This window comes from Rhinichthys klamathensis, unplaced genomic scaffold, assembly GCF_029890125.1.
Source record: "Rhinichthys klamathensis goyatoka isolate OS25496 unplaced genomic scaffold, OSU_Roscu_1.1 h1tg000115l_1, whole genome shotgun sequence".
Lineage (NCBI taxonomy): Eukaryota > Metazoa > Chordata > Actinopteri > Cypriniformes > Leuciscidae > Rhinichthys > Rhinichthys klamathensis.
The window spans coordinates 837,645-864,360 of record NW_026606652.1 but is presented as its reverse complement, the minus strand read 5'-3'; the positions used below and the strand labels follow the sequence as shown (position 1 = coordinate 864,360).

General features: G+C 40.3%; 1 protein-coding gene across 1 annotated transcript in view; it reads right to left on the bottom strand.

Annotated features, from left to right (window-relative positions):
* The window catches only part of eys (eyes shut homolog), a 323,611-nt gene that overhangs the window by 108,018 nt on the left and 188,877 nt on the right, over positions 1-26,716 (bottom strand). The window contains exons 26-29 of the mRNA XM_056254896.1: positions 20,077-20,276; positions 16,731-16,855; positions 10,933-11,057; positions 8,155-8,380 (exon numbers count right to left, since the gene is read on the bottom strand). Of these exons, the coding sequence (XP_056110871.1) occupies positions 8,155-8,380; positions 10,933-11,057; positions 16,731-16,855; positions 20,077-20,276 (676 nt within the window). The remainder of the gene's footprint in view (positions 1-8,154; positions 8,381-10,932; positions 11,058-16,730; positions 16,856-20,076; positions 20,277-26,716) is intronic.

The following is a 26,716-nucleotide window of genomic DNA, read 5'->3' as shown; positions in this document are numbered from 1 at the left end:
GCGTCTGCCATAGACTGGTCTCTGCACTCACAGCCTGATACCCCTTTGAAGCTGTTATATTAAGGTACAAATCTTGCATAGTGTGCCTTTAAATAAGAGATCTAGCGCTAAAATGTGTTTTTGAACTCAACCTGAGCGCTCGTGTCCGCTGCTATCAGTGTCATAGATACATACATAGTGTCTCTTGTGGCGGCGCGCACACAGTCTTCACTCGGACACGCTCTTCAATCTATCGCCTTTGCGGAGACTCTCTATTCATTCCGGTGAAATCACAAAATAAAATGCACACAAACTTAGAAAGATTTACTTACTAGTCCATCAACAAGATCGCCAGGTCAGCATCACTGTTGCATCCAGTGCTGCTTTTTAGCTCGCGCCAACGAGTGAAAGCCCGACCGAGTGGGACTCTTGTCCGGTTCCTCACGCGGTCAGATTCTCTTTTCCTTTTCCTAGTCTCTTCCGACCGCGTTTTCTCTGCTTTTTCCATCGTCGAGTATCACGTCTGAAATGCGCGCAAGTGTCTTCGTGCTTCAAATGTTGTTGTTGATGTGTGTGACGTCGTTGCCGTAAAGCATGTCGTCATTCTCGCGAGATTTGTCGGGGGCGCTCCTCTAAAAACTTGCATTGCTGGTTTTTCCAGCAGCGTCCCCCCCCAAGCTTTACTACCAGAATGATTCGCCCTACTATGAGTTTGTTTACCACCGAAACGACTTTGAAGCTGTTATATTAAGGTACAATTCTTGCATAGTGTGCCTTTAATGTATGAATGGAAAGCGCATCCATTAAATCTATAGAGGAAAGTACTCATGAAATACATACAATTGCAAAACTAATTTTGCACATATGCAGCATTTTCCAACATAATTAACAGCTTCTTTTACACGTATCTTTCATCAGTAACAAACATTAGTGCATTACTGCACATCTTGGCACATAACTCCACCATTTGTACTACAGGCAGAAATTATACCTCAAATTATGAGGTGTGCTTTTTTTCCTATGCGATCAGGATTGTTACCAGACGAACTATAAAATGAGCAAAAAAGAATCAATGTGTACAAGTGTTACTTCTAATTGCACTAAAGTCACTCATATACTGTAATTAAAATACACAAAAATGGATTTTACAATCAGATATATCAATATTATAGTCACAATTTCCCTGTCATACACATATCTAATACATTACAAACATATTTAGTACACTCTCTAATTATAGGACTACAATACACACACAAATGTGCAAGGTGCCCACAAGAAAATAAGACAGACATCATAAAACTCTCAGATTTATAAGCCTCATAAGTCATGTTAATGAGATACAGATTGAGCAGATTGAAACCATGATGAATAATTCAATGCTAGTTATGCAAATAAATTAATGATCATTTTCCTTTATTGTCATCTGATTTATGCCCTGCCTGCATACCACGTTACTCATCGCTCCATACATATAAATATATGAGAATTCAACCTCTTCAGTTTGCCTGACATCAACATGCAATGACAGATCACATGAAGCGAGCACATCTGAACTTCATTTCATATAGGAGCTCGACTAAAAAAAAACAGCATTCCTCTCGAATGCCAAAATTGCAATGAGAAGTACACTGTAAAAAATTATTTTCATGATTTATTATCCCAACTTTTTAGCTTTTGTCAAATCAACTTAGATAATTAATGTGGTTAAGATAACATAATATTTTGAGTTTCTATTTATTATACCAATCTTTTTCATTGTATAACTACATTTTTTAATTTCAATGAACTCAGAATTTTAAGGCAACTAGGTAACTTAGATTTTATTTCTGTAAGATTTAAAGAGCACCTATTATGCTTTTTTAACATTTTCAACTTTCTTTAGTGTGTAATGTTGCTGTTTGAGCATGAAAAGGGTCTGCAAAAATCTCTATATCAGTTTCTTAACTCCCTCTGTAAAAAAATATTGTTGGTTTAACTTAAAAAAAGTAAGTACGATGAAGTAAGTACGATGATTTTAAGATTATTATGTTGAGTTCCACTGTACTGGCTGTTAATATTATTGGCAAAAGGATTGGGTAAATGAAAGACAACATGAACAATTGAATCATTGAGATAAATATTATTTATGAACCGCAAATCATTATTTTCCGTAAAATATTATTTATATAGAAAAGTATATTGTATAATGAAGCAAACAGACAGGGGCAGTTCACCCAAAAATGAATATTCTGTCATCATTTACTCTCCCTCTTGTTGTTCTTAACCTGGGGTGCGTTTCCCGAAAGCATTGTTAGCCAACTATGGTCGCAAGTTCCGTCGTTATCAGCATAGTTCAATGAGTCGATGTTTCCCGAAACCATCGTTCCAACGAACATTCGCAAACAGCATCGCAAAGTTGTGTGGTTGGAACGACAGCTCTTGAGCTGTGGTTAGAAGCATAGTTTCTACATTGCATGACATATGGACTTAATAAATCCTTATCTTGAGCAAAATAAGCAAGCTGACATTCAGTACAACCTGTGTCTTTTATTTAGAATACATACAAATGTCATTTACGTCTTTGAGTTTGTCAAGAGATTTAAAGCACCGTTTTTGAAGACTGTGCATGTGCGAACGTGGTCTACTATGTAAGAACGAGTCTGTGATTGAATCTGGAAATAAAGTGAAATAACTGAGAAAAATTAGAAATATTCATCAGATGCCATGTCTGTAATTTATATCAAAACATCTAGCATTAATTCGATCTCAAACAGTTTAATTGAAATAAGTTATTACTCCACCACGGGCGTGACGTCATAAACCAACGTGGTTGAACGACCACTTTGCGACAATGCGGTTTCGGGAAACAGTCGTGACTAGCTTGTTGATTTCTTCAACGATGCATCGTACTATGGTAGTGAAGCATCGAGTTACGTCGTTGTACGGGAAACGCACCCCTGAGTGACTTACTTTCTTCTGCAGAACACAAAAGAAGATATTTTGATTAATTTTACCAAACCATTGATATTTCCCTTTTCTTTGGGTAAACTATCCCTTTAATAAAAAGTTTAATTTGCCCAAATTAAAGTAGTTGGGAAATTGTAATTTATTTTTAATATTCATAATATTGAACTACTACATCTAAAATGAGAGCCCACATGACCACGTGAAAATAATAATTTAATTTATTTATTACTGAATAGTTTGCATCTTTGTATGATACATATTATTTTTGCAGTCAGGAATAATTTGTATTTAAAGCCAACTTGAAACCTGCATTGTAATTATCTGTAATTAGATGGTTGAATGAAATATTTTTTTATTAGGTGGTAGGCAGACATTTTTAATTCCCAATATCAGTTTTTATGGAAAATTTCTCATAAAATGAGATGGTCACACTGCTTGTTCTGTGTCAGAGAGAGAGCTCTACTTAGCATGTGCTGGGTTATTGTCGTCACTCTTATTTGTGACTTTACAATTGCCTTCACACTATATGATATCAATGACTACAAAAACATACAGATACATTACCACAGGCAACATCATGCCAGACAAAACATCCTTGAAATGTGTATTCCGCAAACATTTCCCAAATAACCTACATTTTGCTTTGCTCTGTTCCTAAATGAGCTGGGAGCCCCTAAAGGTTAGTAAGATAAACACTCACCATCTGTGGTATGTCTGATAATAACAGCTTTTTCCACATTTGTTCCACTAATGTTCTCTGAAGAGGCAATAGTTTGAACAAACTCAATTAGTTTTCGCTGGAAAAATTACAGCTAATTAGAGACTATGTGCTATGGTTTATGATGTTTATTGAGTATGACAGAAAATGCCCATTGGTTAACAATGAATGAATTGTAAAGAGTCAAAATGTCAGTGTGGCACATGAGGACTAAATTTCCACATCACTTAGGAAATTGAGCCATCCTTGCCCAATTTCCTGACAATGGACTAATAAATGGATTCTGGAGGCTAAATTTGTCAAATCACTGAAGGTAATTTAGTGAAGCATAGTCTAAGCAAGTTATTTTAGAAGAAGAAATGCGCTTAAATTTCCCTAAAGCATGACTTTTCGCTTTCTTTCTGAATTGATTTAAAATGAACTGCTGGCCCGTAGCCGTTTTCACAGTATTTTTTTTTTCTAAATACCACATTTCACAGCGTTAAAGAGTGGGAATGAGATGTCATTCTCTCAGTTACAGTTGATCTTTTAAATGCGGCACTGCTAGAAGATTATCTAGGATTGCCGCTATTCAAAGCAAACAGCAAAAAAATCAATAGGTCAGTTACAGGGCGAAAATAAAGGTAAATGTGTTTCTGGCAAATGTTGAGAGTGATTTTGACATTTAAGCTAGACTTTATGGTAGTCCTGGGGGGCACAACACAATGAAATTAAACCTCTCCGCAGAATGAAAAATGTAGTAAACAGAGAAACTGCATTTGGATCTCTTGAGGGCACAGAAATGTGTATGGATATGACTGCATGAATGTTTGCTCTAAGATACCATCAGCACTAATTTCTTCAGCCACTACTGAGAAAGACAAAGTGTGTGTAAGTCAGTGCCCTTGGGGAATAGTGCAGTTAATTTTCCAAACATGCACTTTACAGAAATCAATTAATTTACAATGCGGACGGCAAATGCCTTAGACAGCTTTAAAGGTTTGCCTGGGCATCCATGAGAATTTTCCTCAAGTGCCCGAGAGGTACACTAGCTGAGTAATCGCTCTCCGATTGTCCAGACGGGGTGGAATTGAGGCCATTTTTTATGGAAGATAAAACTCAAGGAAGCTGCTATAGTCCTAACTCAAAAATGGTGGGATAAATCTATCATCTCAAGTTGGACTCAGAAATCCATTTAGTCTTTGGAATGCACACACTCCTTTGATGGACAACTGGCTGGGATCGTTTTCAAAAAGAATGGCAGATTGGACTGATTCAAGGTAGCCAAAATCTAGAAAAAAGACATGCACATTTGTTTCAGTCTTTATAGTTAGACTTTATATGATGTTGTTTTGTTTTGTTATAAAAAAGTTGTCAAAAGAATTTCGATCAGTGATTCACGCACGCGACGGGACGCCAAAACGTTCGAAGTAGGCAGGGCCACTTTCACTAAAATGGCTATAACTCTTGAACGCAATGAGATATTTTTTACCAAACTTGTTATGCTCATGTACAGGCTAATTCTGTGGTCACACAAAGTTGTTATCCTTTCCTTTCTGGCAAAACCTGATTTCACCAAATGCAGCATGTTCCTGGATCAGCATCTTTGTTGATTCTGGAGCAACATTCCTATCAACCAATTAGATTTGAGGGACAAGTTTACAGTTTATGTCAAGTTTAGGCTTACAACCAGGGTTAGGTGCTTCTCCATCAGTGTTATTTACCTATCATTTCCCTCTGATTTTAGGGATAAGTTATGGGCATGGTTAAGTTTAGGGGTAAGGGTAGGGATATGGTTAGGATTAAATGTTCAGTCAGGAATGTTGTTCCAGGATCAACAAAATATTTTGAGCCAGGAACACGTCTAACTCAGTAAAATCAGGACGTGCTCCTTTCCGATGCACATATGACATGTCCTATACTGGGCTCATTCAAACAATTCAAAATGTTGCTCATAGTAAGTTTTTGAACATAGTCCAGTTCTTATTTTGTCGTTTGTCGTTCATTGTCTCTCTAATAAATGAGAAACAATTTGTCTACACAATCATTTTATTTGAATTATTCCGGTGTTTAAGACGGTACTGTTACTTTCAGATAGGCCAACAAACTCTCATCGATATGTCTATCTAGGTCGCTCTCTAAAAACGTCTTTTGCCCTAGGTGCAGCTATAAATAGATTAGCCAGGAACTTGCATGAAACCTCTGCTCTCTCTTTCTGCTGTCCTCTCCTCCTCTGCATTCCCAGCTTACTGGGTATAGAATCTATTTCAGATAGAAACAAAAGAAGATAGTTTGAAATTCCTCTTTGATATCTTGAATTCAGTCTGTGGCAGTCGGGTCATGCTGGTTTGGACGTATAACTTCACATGCAACGATTTAACAAACAGTTGATGCAACACTTTTGGTATAATGCAAAGAATCTGTGACCCATTTGGGAGTTCATTTGTGTCCCCATCATATTTGGAAGAGAAAAAATATATATTTCTGCTTTTGTGACAAAACTCATTACTTTAGTATGAGCAAAAAAATATATAAAAACAATAAATTGGCACAGAGATAAAAGCAGTTTAGATGGAAAGGATCTCAAGCTGACTAGCAGAAGATGCTACTGCAGCTCTATCCATTAATAGACACGGTATTCCAGCACAGAGACAATGCATAATAAAATGACCCTTCACAATAGATAATACTTTACAATGAACTCTGTTAGAGAGCTACATATGGCAATTCATTACCTTACTCACATGTTGAGTAATAAAAACGCCATCTCTGTGTCACTTTTACAACATTTCAAACCCCTCAGTTATCGCCATCTCAGAAAAGACAAGCCAATGTTGATTCTCATTTTATTTCCAACTCTGTCACGTTCTCTTTTAGCCATGCAGAAGAATCGCCTGTTTGTTTGTTTGTTAAATGGGTGATTCCCCGGAGGTTTAAGATTTAGCTGCTCCATGTCAACCTTTCTCGCTCGTTGTGACAGTTAACCTACAGTATGCCACTCCTACACCATAGTCTAGTATTCAATGTTTTATGAGCACTGCAGTAGGATAGCCATATTTATCTGCACAGTCACACAGAGCCAAAGCACAACCAAAACAATGTTCTTCTGGAAAATGCATGCAGTTTTGTTTTTGACCGCTAGAGGCCCAAAAGTTACATAATGTACCTTTAAATCAGGGGTCTCAAACTCAACTTAACTGGGGGCTGCTGGAGGTAGAGTCTGGGTCAGGCTGGGCCGCATCAAGTATTCCACAAAAAATAGTATTCAAGTATTCCAAAAAAGGAGCACAACTGATCCAATCTTCTCAATATTTATTATTAACGTTTCTTCTGAACTGTTCCTCTGAAATTGAACATTCCTTTCTGTACATGATTGGTTCTTCATGAGCTGTCCTTCTGACAGTTGAATTTCATTTTACAAACTTTATTTGTCTATAACACATATTTGTAATATTTATATTTGCTTATGTCCTTTTTATTTTCTTTATACAACACATTAATGATATTGAATGTTTTTTTTGCACATTTCCTTTTATTATATACTTAGAAAAACAATTATTGCTTTTGAAATACAAATATTTGCAGTCATGTCTGCCCGTCTTATTGAATTCTTTCTACACATGTATAGTGTCTCAGGCAAATTACTGACTGCACAAATCAAAGCAAACCTTCTTATCAACCTGTTGGACACAAATTACAAGCTCAAAATGATTATTCTCACATTGTTTTAGAGCAGGGTCTCTCTCCAACACGTCGCTCGCAGCCTGATTGGTGGTAGCTCGACAAGGGGCCGTTCACATATCGCGCTCACATATTTTGCGCGCTCACGTTCGTTATTTCAAATGTAGGTGCGCGTGCGCGGCAAGCGCGCTCATAATTGAAGCGACGCGCTAATTTTTTCCAGGCACGCAGTATGTTTGTACTTCGCGGTTGTCTATGACAACTATTGACAACAAACCCACCGTATGGTAGCCCATTTAAAACGCGGCACACGCAACGACGGGCCGCACTAACATTAAACTTTAATGTCAAGTAGGGGGCCACAAAATATCACCCCACGGGCCAGGCCGCGAGTTTGAGACCCCTGCTTTAAATAATTCCCACCCAAGGCATATGAAAAAAGGAGGCGAGGCCTGGTTAAGTTGAGTTAGTAGAGTGTTTAAATGTTATGGTAAAAGGCGTGACATTCCGAAACACTCTTGAAGCCATTGACCAATCACAACACACTGGTCCAGCCGACTAATCAGAGCAAATTGTGCTTTTCGGAAGGAGGGGCTTCTTAAAGACAGGAACTACACAGAGCGTTACTGACAGACTGGGGAGTGAGGTGCAAAGAATTATGTAAACTATGTGAAAAATGTCTTTTTTTGAACATTCAAACATGAAATCCTTTTCCAGTAAGCCCCAAAAACAAGATCAATATTTTGTAAAAGGGCATGATATGGCCTCTAAGATGTTATGAGGTTTCTAAAAATGCAGAGAAGTATTACAAAAGTACAAAATATTGCACTTGCGGTTTTACCACTAACCTGTCAGCTGCTCAGTGCTTTGCAAGTTCTCCACAGGGGCTAAAGTGGGTTGTAACTCTAAGCTGGGGTGGATGGTACTCCACGAGACGGCCAAGATGGGAGGAACAGAGGACGTGTGTGTCTTCATTGTGGCACAGCTGACATTGTTGATGCCATCCTTACATGAAAATCCATCAGGGCATGATTGGATCAAGCAGTCATCGTAATTAAATTCACAGCTTTCACCCTGAAACACAAAATAAAGACTTTTCTAACAAAATGTTTTCTTTCTAAGTGTTATTGAAATGCCTGCTGGCCTGGGATATTGTTTGATGCCACGTTCAACAATGTTGTCAGTACAATAATAAGGCAGGTTTCTGAAATGATTGCACAAGTTTGTGGCATTATGGTGAGGAAGTACAAAGTTTGATGCAATATGCTGAAATAAATGCAGTGTACACAACTAGGCTGGGGGCATTAGAATTCAAGTGTGGTGCAGAACTCAAATTTGGATGAATAAGAATGTAAATTATAGTAGCAGCCTAGTAGCAGGAGCAATTATGCTTTCTGCTGAACCAGTTTTGGAGGATAACCATACATTTTCATCCCATCTTCCTCTCTTTGTCTTTTTGAAGAGAACTTCCATTACTAAATACATTGAGTGCTGTGTTGAAAGTTATAAGTGTGACATCTTCTCAACAGGGTAAAGGGTTCATATTTTTGTGCATGCAAGCTTTGCACAATTTCTTACTTTAAAAGCTAAATAACAGACAACCCATAATTTAATACAACCAACAGTATTCCTGTCTGGCACCCCAGCAAAACATAATTGTTTACACTTTATTTTGGTAGTCCACTTTAGACATTCTACTTTGCTGTCAACTAGGCTAACTATTTTTATTTGCAACTGCATGACAACTAACTCTTGAGTAGGTACTCATTTTGAAGAAGTTATTACTATACAACCTCTAAAAAAGTATGTTCTATATAGTACGAGTGTGTGTATAATGTAATCTGGACGTACTACATTCGCCATGTAGTCATTATCATTTGACATACCAGCGAAGTTACGTTGCTTCACTGACATTCATAAATCCTCTCCCGTGGCCTCATGGGATAGTAAAGTGTCCATCATAGGCTCACTTCAGAATATACGCTGATTTCACGCAGCCGCCATTTTGAAATCGAAAGCGAGGCTCCGGTGGGAAGAACCCCGGAAGTACAGATAGACAACAATGCCTTGGACTACCAACCTGAAGCTGCTGCCGCGATTTACACTATTGGATGTTAATATCCAATATAGGATATGTGTATAGTTCGTTCCTGCTTCTTTTTTAACGTTCTGAATTATATATAAAAAATAATTTTATTTATAAATGAATTTCACTGTATATAGTCTAAAGTATGAAAGAAATGTATGTACATTTTTAGAACAACTAATTTCTACATTAAACACAACAATACGCCATCGCATTCGCGACTCTCCTATGATTAAAAGCGGCACTTCCGGTTTTCTTCCCACCGGAGCCATTTCAAAATGGCGGCTCCGTGAAATCAGCGTATTGCCGGAAGAAGTAGGTCACCCGGGTGCTTTTTGCCCACTCTTTTATGAGTACTGTGAATTCGGACATACTTATTTTGTCACATACTGTTTTTCACCTACTATATAGTAGGGCAGTATGCGATTTCAGATGCAGCCAACATTTTTGTTAATTCTGGATCAACATTCCAATCAACCAATCAGATTTGTGGGACAAGTTTACAGTTTATGTCAAGTTTAGGCTTAGAACCAGGACTAGGTGCTTCTACATCAGTGTTATTCACCTATCATTCCCCTAACTATTGGGTAGGGTTAGAGTTAGGTGTAGGGATGTGTTAGGAATACATTTTCAGACAGGAATGTTGTTCCAGGATCAACAAAATATGTTGATCCAGGAGCATGTCTTACTTGGCAAAATCATCGGACACCGGATGCAGCAAATTTCAGATGCCACAGTAGAAATGCCATAATCACCGTCATCCCTGATTCATTTTTAGTTAGTCAATAAATTTTTTTAAAAAACAATTATATAATTGATTTTAACCGCAAATAACAAGGTTACCAAGATAAAAGGAGCAGCATTAAGCTGGTCATGTGCTGAAATTCACAGTGTTTGTAATGGCTGACATTTTAATAAAAAATAAATAAATAAAAGAAAAAGAAGAAAAATGTTAATGAATGAATCATTCACAATATGATCAATAAGATGCATTTAGAAAATAGGGTGGATTTCCAGGTTGGATGCTGAAAAATGCTTTTGCATGATTTTTTTAATACTTTTAAAGGTACTATTCTTTTCTTTGAATATAAAACCCTTTTATTAGAAAAAATGACTAAGTGTACGTACGTCAATTTTAGATGAGAGTAGTTAGATTAACATTAATAATCATCGTATTGCTTATCTTTTTGTTTAGTGTTACTTCGACAAGCAACACTGCAGACATTCAAATACAAAAATAGGTAAATAGTGAAAAGATATGAACATTCTGGTCATTGATAAATGACATCTGTGCTTCCCTTCACTTGAAAAGCACCACAGGCATGTTGAATACTAAAGAGCCCCGCTGCTTCCTCCCCGCCCTGAGGACGTCAAGGATATTTAAAGGCCATCGCAATATTGGAATGGAAACAAACGGATGGCGAATACTTGACAGGAGAAAGACAAACAGGATTGCGTCTCTCTCAAAATCACCTCAGGGGAAGATGAAGAGCTCAGGGAGGAGGAGAAAGGGGGGAGTAGGGGACTCAGGAAGACTTACCACAAATCCGGGCCGACAGAAGCAGGTGTAGCCATGGCCAGGCTCATTCTGGATGCACATTCCCTGGTTGCATGGTTGCAGCAAACACTCATTAATGTCATCTTCACAGTGAAGACCTGTCCAACCTGCCAGGAACAAAAACCCAGAGTGCCACAGTTAGCCCACAACCAACAACCCCCACCTCCCACTTCTCATATGTTTTCTACACCATCTCAATTCCTGCTTCATTTCCCCGTTCTGGAAAGCATCCACATGCGCACACATACAGAAGGGCTGAATACATTTTAATACTCTATGAGGCTTGTGTCTGTTTCAGTAGCCACCGAGAGCAAATTACTCCCCAGAGGAACGTAAGTGATTTCTGCATGGTGGAATAAAGATGCACAAAGCCAAGATTTTTCAGAAATCTTTATCTATCTTGTGTTCTTCAGACATGAGATTGTTAGGAAGGAAAAAAACATTGACAAAATATATTCATAAACATGTATGGCATTTCCTATGCAGGGTTCCTTCACTGAATGACATTTTTGTGACTTTTTCCAGTCGTTCGTGATATTTGGATAAGGATCAGAGTTACTGATGAAAAAGTTTGTTAAAGAATATATATTTTTTACATTTCATCCACAATAACAAAGATGCGAGACAAAAAATTTGCATCATGGCAATAAAGCAATTTTAATTAAAACAGAAAACTAGGAGAAATGTACATTATTCTTTTCTATTTTGATATATTTAAAAAGGTAATTTATTCCGGTGGTGCAAAGCTGAATTTTCAGCATCCTTACTCCAGTCTTCAGGCACATGACCCTTCAGAAATCAATCTAATATGCTGAACTGCTACTCAAGAAACATTTCTTATTATTATCAACTTTGAAAACTGTTGTTCCCTTTCGAGGGAACTCGCGCTGCGTCGAGAACGCCTTCAGCGTGACGCGTCTGAAGCCTGTATGGTACTAGTCCAATCTTGATTGGTGTTGTGTCATGACGTCACCTGTGACGTCGCATGTGACGGTAATGCGGAAGCTATAAAAGGACACCGGAACATAACAGCGTCAGCTTCTGTTCTTCAGCAGGCGTTCTGTGTGACTTATTTGGTGTTGTATTGTACGTTTTCCCTATATATATATATATATATTTATATCACTATGGCATCGAAAGACAAACAATTCAGGCAGTGTGCGTCCCCTTGCCCGCGCTATTTGAGCGAGGGTGACACACACTCGCTTTGTGTTGTTTGTTTGGGAGTGGAGCATGCACAGGCAGCACTCAAGGGCGTTGTCTGTGCTAACTGTGATCTAATGCCCCTGAGAATGCTCCGCTCCCACCTGAGCCTGTTCGATGAATCAGGCCAGGCACGCGCTCCCCGTGGATCAGGTCCCGCGTCTGTCCCGCGGGATCGCAGAGGGAGTTGGCTGATGATGTTGAGATGGCCTCGGCCCTTTTTCAACAGTCAGAGGCCAGCTCCCATGGTCCCGCTCGTGGGTCGGAAGCCCGCTCTGCGGCTTCTTCCGCCCGTGAAGAGGACCCAATGCTCAAACTATCTGGTTCTGAGGAGCTGGATATTTTGAGCATCGAGGCAGGTGAAAGTGAAGATTTGCCACCCCACTCTCCTGCCTTTGAGAAGCTGCTGGAGGTTGTGACCAGAGCTGTGGCTAAATTAAATATCAATTGGCCACCAGAAAAGCAGGAAGCGACGAAAAAAAGCAAGCTTGATGAGCGCTTCCTGCACGCTCGGTCACACCCTTCGCGCCGGAGCCTCCCATTTTTCTCCGATCTCCACACCGAGGTGTCGAGATTGTGGGATAAGCCCTTTGCTTCTCGATTATCAAGCCCTAATATTCATATTTATTCATCGATTATGGGGTCGAAAGAGAAGGGCTATGGGACGATGCCACGGGTCGAAGAGACTTTTGCATCTCATCTCTCGCCCGATGCTGCATCGTCCCTGAGAGCTCCGGCGCTGGCCTGCAGAAAAACTGCTTCAGGTCACCGAAATTCTAAACATAACACCAGAGGTCAGTCTCTAGAGACCGGTTCCCCAAGTAGATTATCTAGACACCTAGAAAGGTCTTCGAAATATATCTTAGTGGGTCCTGCGCACAGTGGAAAAGGGGTACAGAATTCAGTTTGAGTATCGTCCACCAAAGTTCAGCGGGGTTGTGCAAACGCTGGTCAGCCCCGAGCAGGGTCAGGTCATGGAACAGGAAATTCAGTCCCTCTTAGTAAAGGAGGCCATAGAGCAGGTTCCTCCTCAAGAGAGGGAAGCCGGGTTCTACAGCCGGTACTTCATAGTTCCCAAGAAGGATGGGGGGTTACGTCCTATAATAGATCTCAGGGTATTGAACCGGTCTCTGAGGAGATACAGGTTCAAAATGCTAACTATACCAATTATCGTGAGTCAGATCAGGTCCGAGGACTGGTTTGTCACGATAGATCTAAAGGATGCGTACTTCCATATATCCATTCTTCCACAACACAGGAAGTTTCTAAGGTTCGCTTTTGGGGGAGAAAAGCGCATAAATACAGAGTTCTTCCATTCGGCCTAGCACTATCACCTCGCACCTTCACGAAAAGCATGGATGCTGCTCTTGCTCCTTTGAAACTTCAAGGCATTCGCATCTTCAACTACATCGACGACTGGCTCATTCTGGCGGTTCAACATCGAGATGTTGTTCTGAATCATCTAAGGTGCTTGGGATTAAGACTCAATGTCAAGAAGAGTGCTTTAATTCCTCTACAGAGAACTATTTTCCTGGGGGTAATATGGGACTCAGTCACAATGCGGGCACAGTTGTCTCCTGCTCGTATAAACACCATCTTGACCACAGTAACGAGTATCAAGCTAGGCCAGGCCTTCACTGTCAAACACTTTCAAAGGCTTCTGGGTCTTCTGGCAGCAGTGTCCAACGTGATTCCCTTTGGCCTGCTGCATATGAGGGCCCTGCAGTGGTGGCTCAGGACCAGAGGGTTTTCCCCGAGGGGGAACCCATTTCTCACGGTCAAAGTAACGCGCAGATGCCTTCGTTCTTTGGTCATGTGGAAGAAACCGTGTTTCCTGTCCCAGGGTCCTGTGTTGGGGGCATCGTGTCAGAGAAAAATTTTGACCACGGATGCATCCCTCACAGGCTGGGGTGCGGTCATGGAAGGCCGCTACACCAGGGGTCTTTGGAAGAACCATCATCTCTCATGGCACATCAACTGCCTGGAGATGTTGGCAGTAATTCTGGCCCACAGAAATTTTCTTCCGGACCTCAAAGGCCATCATGTTCTAGTGCGAACAGACAATACGTCGGTGGTCTCTCATATAAATATATAAATCGACGATTTATATAAATTGATATATAAATCGACAGGGGGGCCTGAGATCTCTATGCAGATTGGCACATCAGGTTCTTCTGTGGTCCCAGGGCAAACTTCTCTCAGTCAGAGCAATGTTTATTCCTGGGGACAAGAATGTGGGAGCAGACATCCTGTAGAGGCAGGGGCTGAGGCCCGGGGAATGGTGGAGTTGATATGGAGGGAATTTGGTCAGACGGAAGTGGATCTGTTCGCCTCTCATGAGAACACTCATTGTCCGCTCTGGTTCTCCCTCGTGCATCCAGCTCCTCTGGGACTGGATGCCATGGTGCAGACGTGGCCGAGGCTACGTCTGTACGCATTTCCTCCGATTGCTCTGCTCCAAGGGGTTCTAGAGAGGGTCCGGTACGGGATCAGCTTGCTCCCAGTAGCCCCGTACTGGCCGGCCCGAGTATGGTTTTCGGACATCATGGATCTTCTAGCAGGCCCTCCGTGGCAAATCCCGATCAGGAGGGAACTTCTTTCTCAGGCCGAGGGCACAATATTTCACCCTCGGCCGGAGCTGTGGAAGCTGTGGGTCTGGCCCCTGAGGGGGACCAACTTGTAAATGCTGGTCTCTCAACAGAGGTTGTTGAGACCATCCTAAACTTTAGAGCCCCCTCCACGAGGAAACTGTATGCATTAAAATGGAATGTATTCAACTTATGGTGCAGAGAATATCAGTTGGACCCAGTTAACTGCCCAATGGCTTCAGTGCTGGAGTTCCTCCAGAGTCGCTTCTCTGACGGGCTCTCCCCGTCCACGCTTAAGGTCTATGTGGCGGCCATAGCTTCCTTCCACATGCCTCTAGGGGTGGGCATCTTGGGGAGACACCCACTCATAGTACATTTCCTTCGTGGAGCCTGTCGTCTAGTCCAGGGTCCCCACGTGGGACCTGGCAGTGGTTCTTGAGGGGTTATCCCTGGCACCCTTCGAACCCTTGGATGAGGTGTCTGAGAAAATTTTTATCTTTAAAGGTAGCTTTCCTGCTCGCTATTACTTCCCTGAAAAGAGTCGGCGATCTGCAGGCGCTATCCATTGCTCCCTCTTGCCTCGAGTTCGCTCCTGGCAGAGTGATAGCCATTCTCGACCCTAGACCCAGCTCTGTGCCTAAGGTGCCTACAAATGTGGCACGGTCTATAATCCTTCAGGCTTTCCATCCTCTACCGCATGTGTCGGCTGATCAAGCTAAGCTACACCTATTATGCCCGGTCCGAGCTCTGGAGGCCTATGTACATAGGTCCTCGGGCTGGAGGAAGTCGGACCAGCTGCTTGTGGGTTTTGGGTCACCTAAAAAGGGTTCCCCCACATCTAAACAAACTATTAGCAGATGGATAGTAGAAGCAATTTCTTCAGCATACGAGGTGCGCAATCTGCCTTCGCCTCTCCTGATAAGAGCCCACTCAACTAGAGGAGTGGCATCCTCTAAAGCTCTGCTAGCAGGGGTTTCCCTTCAAGAGGTCTGTGAATGCCGCCGGCTGGGCCTCCCCACACACCTTTATAAGACATTACAGTCTGGATCTGCCCTCTACACCGGGTTCACATGTTCTCTCGTCTTGCGTGTGCCAGATTGCTTAACACCAGGGCGTATATCTCTCAGTGTGGTGCAGTGGGCATTTCGTTCCCCAATGCGAAGGGAACGAGACGCTGCGTCCCTCGGCCACACTTCTCGCTCTTCTGAGAACGACTTGCTTCGACCAATCAGAAGCTGACGCTGTTATGTTCCGGTGTCGTTTTATAGCTTCCGCATCACCGTCACATGCGACTAGTTCCATACAGGCTTCAGACACGTCATGCTGAAGGCGTTCCCCAATGTGTCGATTCTCGACGCAGCGTCTTGTTCCCTTCTCAGGGAACGAGGGTTACAGTTTTTTTTGTGGAAACCATGATACCTTTTTTCCAGGATTCTTTGATGACTAGAATGTTCAAAGGAACAGTATTTATTTGAAAGTGATTTTTTTGGTAACAATGTAAAAGTCTTTACTGTCATATTGTATCATTTTAATGTGCCCTTTTTAAATAAAGGTAATAATTTCTTCAAAAAAAAAATTCTTACTGACCCCAAACTTTTAAATGGTAGTTTACATCTTTCAAATAATTTAACATAAATTTCAAACATTTGGTTTAATTAATTGTAAACAGATTTCCAAGCACTTTCCAATGGTCGGGACAAACAGATAGTTCTGTCCCCAAACTCACACCATTGGTTGAGTAAATGTTGGGTTGGTCAGGGTAAACAAACTGAGCAATATTTTGATAACACATGTTTGGATTGTCTCTGCGTTTTAAGCTGGGAAAGGGGGAAATTATTTCACATTATTATCTCACTGTGGAACCCTGTCTATAAAGCACAAATGCAATATTCAGTGAAAGACTGATACAGTATATGTAATGCCTCTGCTTAATAAAAATGAATTAATATTGTATTACATTAGATATTTCCGATAACATTAAAGCCTCACCTGGTCGACAGTGACATTGGTAGCCATTGATGAGGTCTTGGCAGATGGCCCCATGAAAGCACGGCTCAGAACAGCATTCATTCATGTCTACCTCACAGAAATCTCCCACAAAACCTGGCAGGCAGCTGAATGAAAGCATTCCTCTTTTAAACTTTGCACAGAGAATCAGATGTTTTTATTCTCTAAAAACATGTCCCTTTAAAAGGTTGAACAGAATGCTACAACTTTCTGAGCCACAGCCTTGAGCCCATCAAAAAAGCAAATATTCAAAAGGAAAAAATATAATTAATGACAGACATATGGTCAGTTAAGCTTGTGAAAGCGCTGCCACACAGATGGTGAGCAAACTGAGAAATGTCTCATTAACAGAGTTTGTTGGCATGTAGAAAAATTTCCTAATATTATTATATATATATATTTTTTAAGATTTGAATCTTTAAAACTTAAAGAGGAAGTTCTGGAAAATGACACTCAGTTGACATAATTATGGTGATATGTGCATTAAGGGCATTTTGTAGTTATGGTTTACACAATGAACGCTGTTGATTATGAACAGATTGTTGGTATACTAAAACACTTTGAGCGGTACACACTTAAACACTACAAGACACATTTTGAAGAGTAGAAATGCAGCTCTTATACAGTGCTGATACAGTACATTATAAAAATTATTTTGCATAAATCAAAAATTAATTAACGTGAAAAGGTGTAATTCAAAAAGGGAAATGTTTGTTATGTCCCCACACCAGTAAAAAGAGATTGCACATTTCAGTGACAACAAAGTGAATGTTGCCATTTGGTATCTGTAAGAATATCAACAAGATAACAAGTAAAGATGAAAGACACTGACAGATATTCTTTCCAAAGTGTCCAGAGGCGTTCTGAAGCAGCACTTCTTAAAATAATATCTGTAACGGTCCAGTCAGGAGGTCAAAAAATAAATAAAAAAATCCTGAATTGTGAACAAAGATCTCACCAGAAACATGCAAGATATAAAGCAAAATCAACAATTATGAAACACATTTCAAATCTGTTGGTCTTTTGTAAAATCTAAATCGATTTAAAGTTTATGATATATATTGAGTCAATAATACAAAAGACCATCAGATTTTAAACGCGTTTCATAATTGCTGATTATATATATATATGTATGTATGTATGTACAAAGCATTCTCATCCTTTGGCGTCATATAGGTGACGCCATATGACATTTCGTCGAAATCTTACGCACATGGCATCCTTTAGCGTCAATATAACACGCACTGTTATGGGTAGGTTTAGGTCTGGGGTAGGGTACGGTTATGACGCCTTGGGATCTGCGTCTCATATTCACGCTAAACGATGCCATGTGCGTTGGATTTAGACGCGCGTCACCTGTATGACGCCTTGGGTTCTGCGTCTCATATTGATGCTAAAGGATGCCATGTGCATAAGATTTCAACGAAATGTACAAAGCGTCACATGTATGACGCCAAAGGATGAGAACGGGCTGGTATGTATGTACTGTATTCTCGTTCAGTCATGAAACTCTAGAGGGTGCATGCAATCTGCAACATCATTACAGCATGGCAAAAGCTGATTGGCCTCTGCAGATCCTGCAGCAAATGAGATTGTTTGCTCATTTTAATAGTTTGGTTCGTTGTTTACTTTAGGATATAGTCCTGCAGTGCGATCAATCAGAGTTCCTCTGAAATCCTCCACCTCCCCCAGCTCCACCTGCCTATCTGTTATGGGATTTATGCATGTCTATTCATGCAGCAGCAACATATCTTTTGGAATTTACATAAAGATTATGTAATAATTTTTCTTTTTATGGCTTTCATATCAACATATATGTTCTAAATCTTTCACATATATGCAAAATGAGAAACATTTGATGAAAAAATAAAAAAAATAAAAAAACTGATTTAACATTGAGTTCCAATTTTTTTTGGTCTTTAATATGTGTGCTTTTGTCCATTACCAAATGAGAGGGGCTTAAATACAATCGGCCTGTGAGTCATCAGTCTGCAAGTGATTTCAAATGAGAGTAAACACAAAATGGGATGGGGGCGTTTGTTTTCCATTTGAGAAAATCAATCCAATGAGGCCTCATTTGGACAGACAATGCTTTCTCATTCCACAGCTGTCTGTCCGTCCGTGCATCAGTCCAGCAGACATGATGAGAATTGCAAATAGCATTATCGGCCGGGCTAATCAGAGAGTCTGGACAGAGGGCTTATTCACATTAGAATATTGTCTTAGGAGGAAGAGATAATGAGATATGTTATGTGTTGGATGGGCCCTTTTATGCAGAATGTGTAATGCACCACAACGCAATTTCATCCCTTCAGTTCAGCGATAATGTTGTAGCAGCTGCTGCATAATCAGCCACTCTGGCAACCTTACAGACCTTTATAAAGAACCAAGAGGAACCGTGGAAATGTATCTGGATCAGTGTCTGGCAGTAACAAATTACAAGTTATATATTTAAACCATAAGTCAAATTTTATTTTTAGTTTGTTCATTTTGTTAGTTCAAATTATTCTCATTCTCTTCCATAGTTAGTGCTTTGTGTCTGAATGAGAATCAATGAATGAATCTGAACAAATCTTTTAGGTGAATGGACCAAAAGTTTGAAGTCACTAAGATGACTCAAAAGCACTACCACTATTATTTGTAAGTAACCCATGAGAGTTAATACTTTAAATGATGAATAACAATATTAATATTTGGGGCTTGATCTCATAATATTTTAATATATATTATTATTTTGTTTAGCGAAATAGCTACAGCTTAAAGTAGCTATTTACACTTTATTTCGATAGTCTACTTTAGACATTCTACTAACTATAAGTAACTTTTCAACTACATGTCAACTAACTCTCATTAGAGTATTAGTAGACTGTAGTAGACTGTCAGTATACTGGTAGGTTATGGTTAGGTGTTAGGGTTCGGGTTAGTAGAATAAGTTGACTTGTAGAAGTTACTTAACGTCAGTAGAATGTCTGTTGGGGGACCAACAAAACAGAGTGTTAGCAGATACTAAGCAAACAATCTACTAATCCTCTAATGACAGTTAGTTGATATGTAGTTGCAAACTCACTTATAGTTAGTAGAATGTCTAAAGTGGACTATCGAAATAAAGTGTTATCAAGTAGCTTCCCCAACACTGATCTGGACTGCATACATTGCCTAAAAGCATTGTAAGCATAAGTAGATTGCAAAAATTTACTTAGGCTCATATGGTTTTGGGAAACGTATATCCTATAGTAAATACTGACAAATCAACTATTGTTAAACATCATACAGAAAAAGATCAGAGGTTTCATCTAGGTTTACATAATGTCTAAAGTATTGTTTTCACCTGCAAGTGAAGTTGGCCCCTGGTCCGTCCACACATGTCCCTCCATTGAAACACAGGGAGAAATTAAGAGACGTCTGCAGACACACATTCTGGTCAATGTCACAGTTCTTCCCAGTGAAACCATCTGCACATATACAGGCATATTTGTCCAGAAGATCCACACAGGAGCCTCCATTAAGACATGGGTGAGCCTCACACTCCTAACATAAAAAAATAGAAATTAGCGACCTTTCTACATATATTTACTGTATAATACACACATATGCACACACAATGTATGTATATTACAATATATGGGGTGGAACAATCCATCAAAACATTACAAATAGTATTTCTCTGTCTTAATGGATGTCAGATTTAGGATTATTGCAAAATTATTTCTTTACACAAAAAATTAAATGATATTAAAATATTGGTTAGTATTATAGTAAATTTCAAAGTTTAGTAGATGGCATAAACGAGTAGATTAGATAAGTGTTTACTATAAATTTTCACTGAATCACGAGTTTACTGCTTGATCATACCACTTTCATAGGGCACTAATACAGTTTTTACTGCATGCTGAATGGCTAAATTTAATTACATTTCTATGATTTAAAGATGTTCATATAAAAAAGATATATGGCACATTAGTGGAGTTGATACAGTAAGTGAGTATACAAACAGAATGGCAGATCTTGTCCTATAGTCATTAACAGCAGCTAATGATTTATTCCAAACAAGCCTCTGAAGTCCTCCAAGCGACCAAGTGTTTTCTTCTCAGGGGTACATTTAAGGCCGTGGTAGGTATTAAATCAATTAGGGATAGAAGTATTTTAATCAGACACTTGTGTTTAGATGATTCCGTGGTTGTTATTCAGAAGAATAATCCCCACCATCTAAAGCATATACAGCATCCAAGATCTGTTTGAGTTAGTTAAAAAAGTGTTTAAATTCCTATTGTAAAAATTCTGAACAGCATGGACAATGTAAAAACTTAGAAAAAACACATAAAATACATATAAAATCTACAAATAAAATATATACTTAATAGGCACACAAACTTGTCATAGCATTGATAGAATTGCATAATACTAGGATTACTGTGCAATATGTTGTTTGGTTTTGTAAAATTACAGTTTTTCACTTTTCAGTTCTTGATTTTCCTCTCTTAAGGTTTTTTTTTAAAAAGGTTTAATTTTCTTTTCTTATGGTGTTCCATTTCACTTTTTAAGCATTATAAAAATCTACCATAACCTGACAATATGTCTGACCTTTCCATAATAGTTGTCATTAGAATATGAAGTAGAATGAAGCTTACTCCCTTACTTTGTCTCCTGTGAGGTGCTTTTTGATTTTATATTAGTGTAATTTATAACCAATTCACATTCATTATTGCGACAGCATCTACTTTGCAAAATTTTAAGCCAAGGGGGACATTATTAGATCTTCAATACAAAGACAGTTTTAACAATTTACCATGTCTGATACAGTAAGCACAACATTTCCATTTTGTCATATATTTTTTGTCATAGTACTACATAAATAAAAAATTAAGCTATGATTGAAATCTGGTTTATAATCTGTCATGTGACAGACAGGTTTAGTTCAACTATGTTCAGATTCAGAGAAAACAGTGAGGAAACTGAAAACAAAGAATTCAAAAACTGTAGTTACTATGTTTTGCTTGTAGACCACAAGCGGTGAAAATGTAATAGAATCTTTATTTATCACACGCAGGTCCAGTTGACCTTGTTTCTGTGACATTAAGATGTCCCCTTTGAATGCTGCAATGAACTTGAACTGCATCCTGGGAATAAGAGCCTTGCTGAAGGGCACAATGGCGATGGCTTATGGATTGCTCCTCACACACTAGCAACCTTTCAGTTGAACCAGCTGGAAAACGGAACCAATTAACAGCCTAGACACTACCAACCACTGTCAACTATTTGAGAGTGCACACACACACACATCACTTAGGCTGCATTTCCTTTACATGGTTCAAGTGACCCAATTCTGATTTTTCTCCTCCCATGTGACACAGATAAGATATGACACATGAACGTGTAAGCAGGAAAAAAGCACATGGATATTCTGAAGGTAGAAAATAAATAAGTAATTACAATTATTTATTATCAATATCAGGGACGTGCACAGGGGGGTTGCTCAGGTTGCCCGGGCAACTGCCCATATGCCCTTCTCACTCAAGTTGCCCTTCTCACTCAAGTTGCCCTTCCGAGAAAAAAATTAAATCGTACAATGGATGCAGAATTTCACGTAGGCCTAGATTTAAAAAAAAAATCGCAAAGCCTCATTCACTTCCATTCGGGCACCGAAAGTGAAAGTCAGTATGAAGGGCAAATGCTGCACGCGACCGGCGTAGGGCCACGCAAATTACTTAAGGCCACGCCTCCATCTCGTGTCATAGTCATAGCGCGCCGTCAAATGTGTAGCTACAACATCCACGACAAAATGAAGCGAAACTATCCTTCTGGTCACGAAAAGAGGAAGAAGAGAAAAAACCATGAGAGTGAATTGCGGGAACAACAGTCAGGTAAACTTGTGTTCTCTCCTCTCTAAGTTTGATGTCAGCAAAGTTTTATGTTTTTCGGTCTTGCTAACCTAGCTGGGCAGGCAGTGCATCTCTTGCATCACTTTGTGGCTGACAAAAGTGAGAGTAAAATACAATTATTTATTACGTTTGATTTTGATAAACGACAACGTGCAACGGTGTTTGTTTACTGCAGCTCAGAAAACATAACCGCGTCGCGTGTGTTATTGTGCGTTCATATGCGCGTGCACGAAATGAAACTCGCATTTTTCAAGCAGAAATATGTGGAGACCAGACATACTGTACAATACATGATGGCACTCCCAATCAAAGTACACATCATACTTTTAAAACAAGACACTGATTATCTAGTCTCAGTGTAGTTAAAAACTCTAAACAACTGCACTAATTATGCAAGATAGAAAGCAATGTATTGACAATTTGACATTGATTGACTATTGATTTACAGGCTATATTGAATTAAAAATGTTGATTAGCTGGACATACTGGTCAATATGGATGCACATCCCTCAGTAAATAATAACCATAAATCAAGAATTGCTTCAACATGCATAATACATTTTTTTTAAATCATACTGATGCCGAAAATGCCCAGGCTGTAGAAAGAACCAAAGTTAATCCCAAAAGCCAAAGCTCAGGGTTATAATTTATTATTTTCTTCTTATTTATGTTTACGTTAATATTCACTTACTTAATAATATTCACTTATTATCTTAACATTCTATAGAAAATACTCTATTCAATAAATATTGTGTGTTTGAACCTCATTCTGTTCTATATTGTTGTACTTATTCTTTGACTGTTTTGTTTAAAGGAGGGAGGATTGTATGGGAGCGCTGAAGTGTCAGGTGTGACTGTGGCAATGGCAAATGGTTTACATAGCTCACGACATCACAGGTCAGGTAGAGGGACCCTTAGCAGAATTTTGCTTAGGGCCCCAGGGAGGTCAGGATCGGCACTGGGTGTAGCAGTCGATTCTGTTCCTTACCGGAATTCCTGTTCCCTTTATGCAATCATATTACAAATCATGCGTAGTTGCCCAGATGAGCAAAAAGCACAATTGAATGTACGGGAAGCCAAAAGGTTAAAAAAGGATTGCATTTTTTCCGAAATCGAAGCGTTTTTTTTTTTTTTTTTTAGAAGCGAGTTTTTCCCCATCTGTCAATTCAATCCAGATTATTTATTTTAAAATAAATAAATAAATAAATAATAATAATTAAAAAACAATAAACAATAATATGAGGAACTCTTTTTCTCATGTGTATTTTGGTGACATTTAACATATTGTTAATACATTTTGTATACTGTTTACAAAGTTGTATCAGCCCAGTCTCACACCCAAGGCGTCAACTAACTGACGCTTTAGACCATGTTTGGCCATGCGTCAATATGCCGACGCACAGGGTACCCCTTGAGCGTCAATATGAGACGCGCCTCCTAGTGGTCTAATCCTAACCCTACCCCAGACCTAAACCTACCCATAACGGAAGCGTCATCTAACTGACGCTAAAGGGTGCGCGGCATTTGATGACGCCCGAGGATGAGCGTCTCATGTTGACGTTTGGGGGGTGGTGTGTGCGTCGGCATGTTGACGCATGGTCAGAAGCGTCAGTTAGATGACGCCTTGGGATGAGACTGTGTTGATCATAAACCTGTCATCTTTGACGTTTGCAATCTTTATAAATAATAATAAGACCATAATATGAGGCATTGCGTTTGGACATAAACACGATCAGATAAGGCAATTTGTATGGGCAAAATTCAACTGAATATATTCCTTCATATAGCCCGTGAGTTTTGGGGGTAGTGCCCTTTTTTCAGGTCAGAGCAACTGCCCCACAAAATTCCTGTGCACGTCCCTGATCAATATTTTATAATTGAATTAAAGGGGTCATGCAACCTGATCTCACGGGAATTCGTACGAATTTTACGAGGTGGCTAATTCATACGACCTCACTCGTACAAATTCGTAAGATTTTTGCTAATTCGTACATATTTTACGAGTTACCAAATTCGTATGAATGACCTACCCCTGACCCCGTCCCTAAACCTACCCATCACGTGGGTTTAGACAAATCGTACGAATTTGTACGAATTAGCCACCTTTTAATCGTACGAATTCGTACGAAATTGGTCGTGAGATAGCGTTGGGTCATGACATGAAAAATTTTATTTGCCTTAATATTTTCACATATACACTCACCGGCCACTTTATTAGGTACACCTGTCCAACTGCTCGTTAAGATTGATTTCCATTACACGAGAGTAGATGTTAAAACTTCATGCTGATTTGTACTCGGCTTTCGCCAAGATAAGCAAAACTAAGACGTAGCTTTACAGTAAACTATGCTTCTCCATCCATTTACGCTTCTTTCCATAAGGTAGTGTGACTCCCCTTCTGTCCGGCGTTAACGGCAGCAGTGTACTTGGTGCGTTAGCGCACGCGACGGCTGCAACTACAGGACCAGCACGACAACCGTCTGGATTGAACCGAGTAGGGGACATCTCTAGGGTCTTCAAGTGGGCACCTTCCGTCCTCAGTGTTTCGTCGACTAGCCCACGACACCTCAAGAGGGCTCGACAGTGACTCTGGCGTCCCAGAGTCACCCCCCTCCATCCCCCACTCAACTCAGCCCAGCTTACTGACCTCTACATCCCTCCTGCTGCTGAGACCTAACCACAATATCACAATCTCTCCGCGACCCAACCATACGCGCCAACCCGTTGACTAAGGCTGTCGAGCCCCACTGGTGCGTTACTATGCAGTTTCAGTGGACAACGGTTCCGTATGGCATACCACCTACCGCAAAACACAATATCTACCCAACCACCCGTCATTCACGCAATATCCACAGGAACGTATACAAACAAACCAACAGACTCTTCAAGTTTTCAAGAACTCTACGAAACCGTAGCGTGGCGGCCTGTACACAGCCAGCTAGAATCTTTCCGTCTCAACCACAGCCAGTTGCTGCTCCTTTCTGCTGCTTCAGATAAGTTCTTTACTGTGCGACGCAACTCTTGGCCACTGAATCCGACGTCTCTGAGGAACCGGGTTGTAGAGTGTGCCACAAAACCTCGACAACCCACTTCCACTGGATAAACCTGGACTCTCCATCCTCGCTGTTCTGCTTCAGTGGCCAGATGAGCATACCGCAGTTTCTTCCTCTCATATGCCTCATCGACCGCATCCTCCCATGGCACTGTTAACTCTATCAGTTGAACAATGCGTGCTGATCCAGACCACAAAACAATATCTGGTCGTAGGTTAGTGGTGGCAATCTCAGGTGGAAAAATAAGCCGTTGGTCAAGATCAGCCAGCATCTTCCAGTCCCTAGCAGCTTCCAGTTGTCCTGGGCGAGAATTGGTGTTAACACCTTTTCTTGGTGGTTGCTCGCCTGGGCGGAGGAATATTGTCTTCTGCGTGTAATGTTTTGCTAGAACAGGTGGCAACTTATTGGTCATGTTACGCTTGCCTTCTAATGCTAAAGCCAAACATCGCAGTACTTGGTCATGGCGCCAAGTAAACCGACCTTGGCTAAGAGCCACCTTACATCCTGTCAAAATGTGCCTTAATGTGGCAGGTGATGAACACAAAGGACAAGAGGGATCCTCTCCTACCCAGAGGTTTAGGTTCTGCGGTGATGGGAGAACATCATATGTTGACCTAATAAGGAAACTGATCCTACTCTCTTCCATTGACCAAAGGTCTTGCCAGCCCATCTTACGTTGTTCTACACTCTCCCATCTCATCCACTCTCCCTGCTTGGCCTGTGAAATGGCCTTTATACACCTCATCCTCTCCTCCTGCTGTCGCACCTCGTTGACTACCAGCTTCCTCCTTTGAGCTGGGCCTGCCTTGTGCCATTTAGGAGGAGCTAAACTGAGCCCAAAACCTCCTCTTCCATGCTGTACCTGTCCCACGATATCCCTAATTTGAAGGGCAGCCTTTGCCTCTACTACAGATTTCTTTGCTGACCACTTTCTACCAGTTTTTAACACAGGGGCTGCCTCCCTTACACATTTGTCGCGTGACTCTACTAAGGTCATTTCCAGTCTGACCTTGGCACACTTGAACTCCTCGGTTAA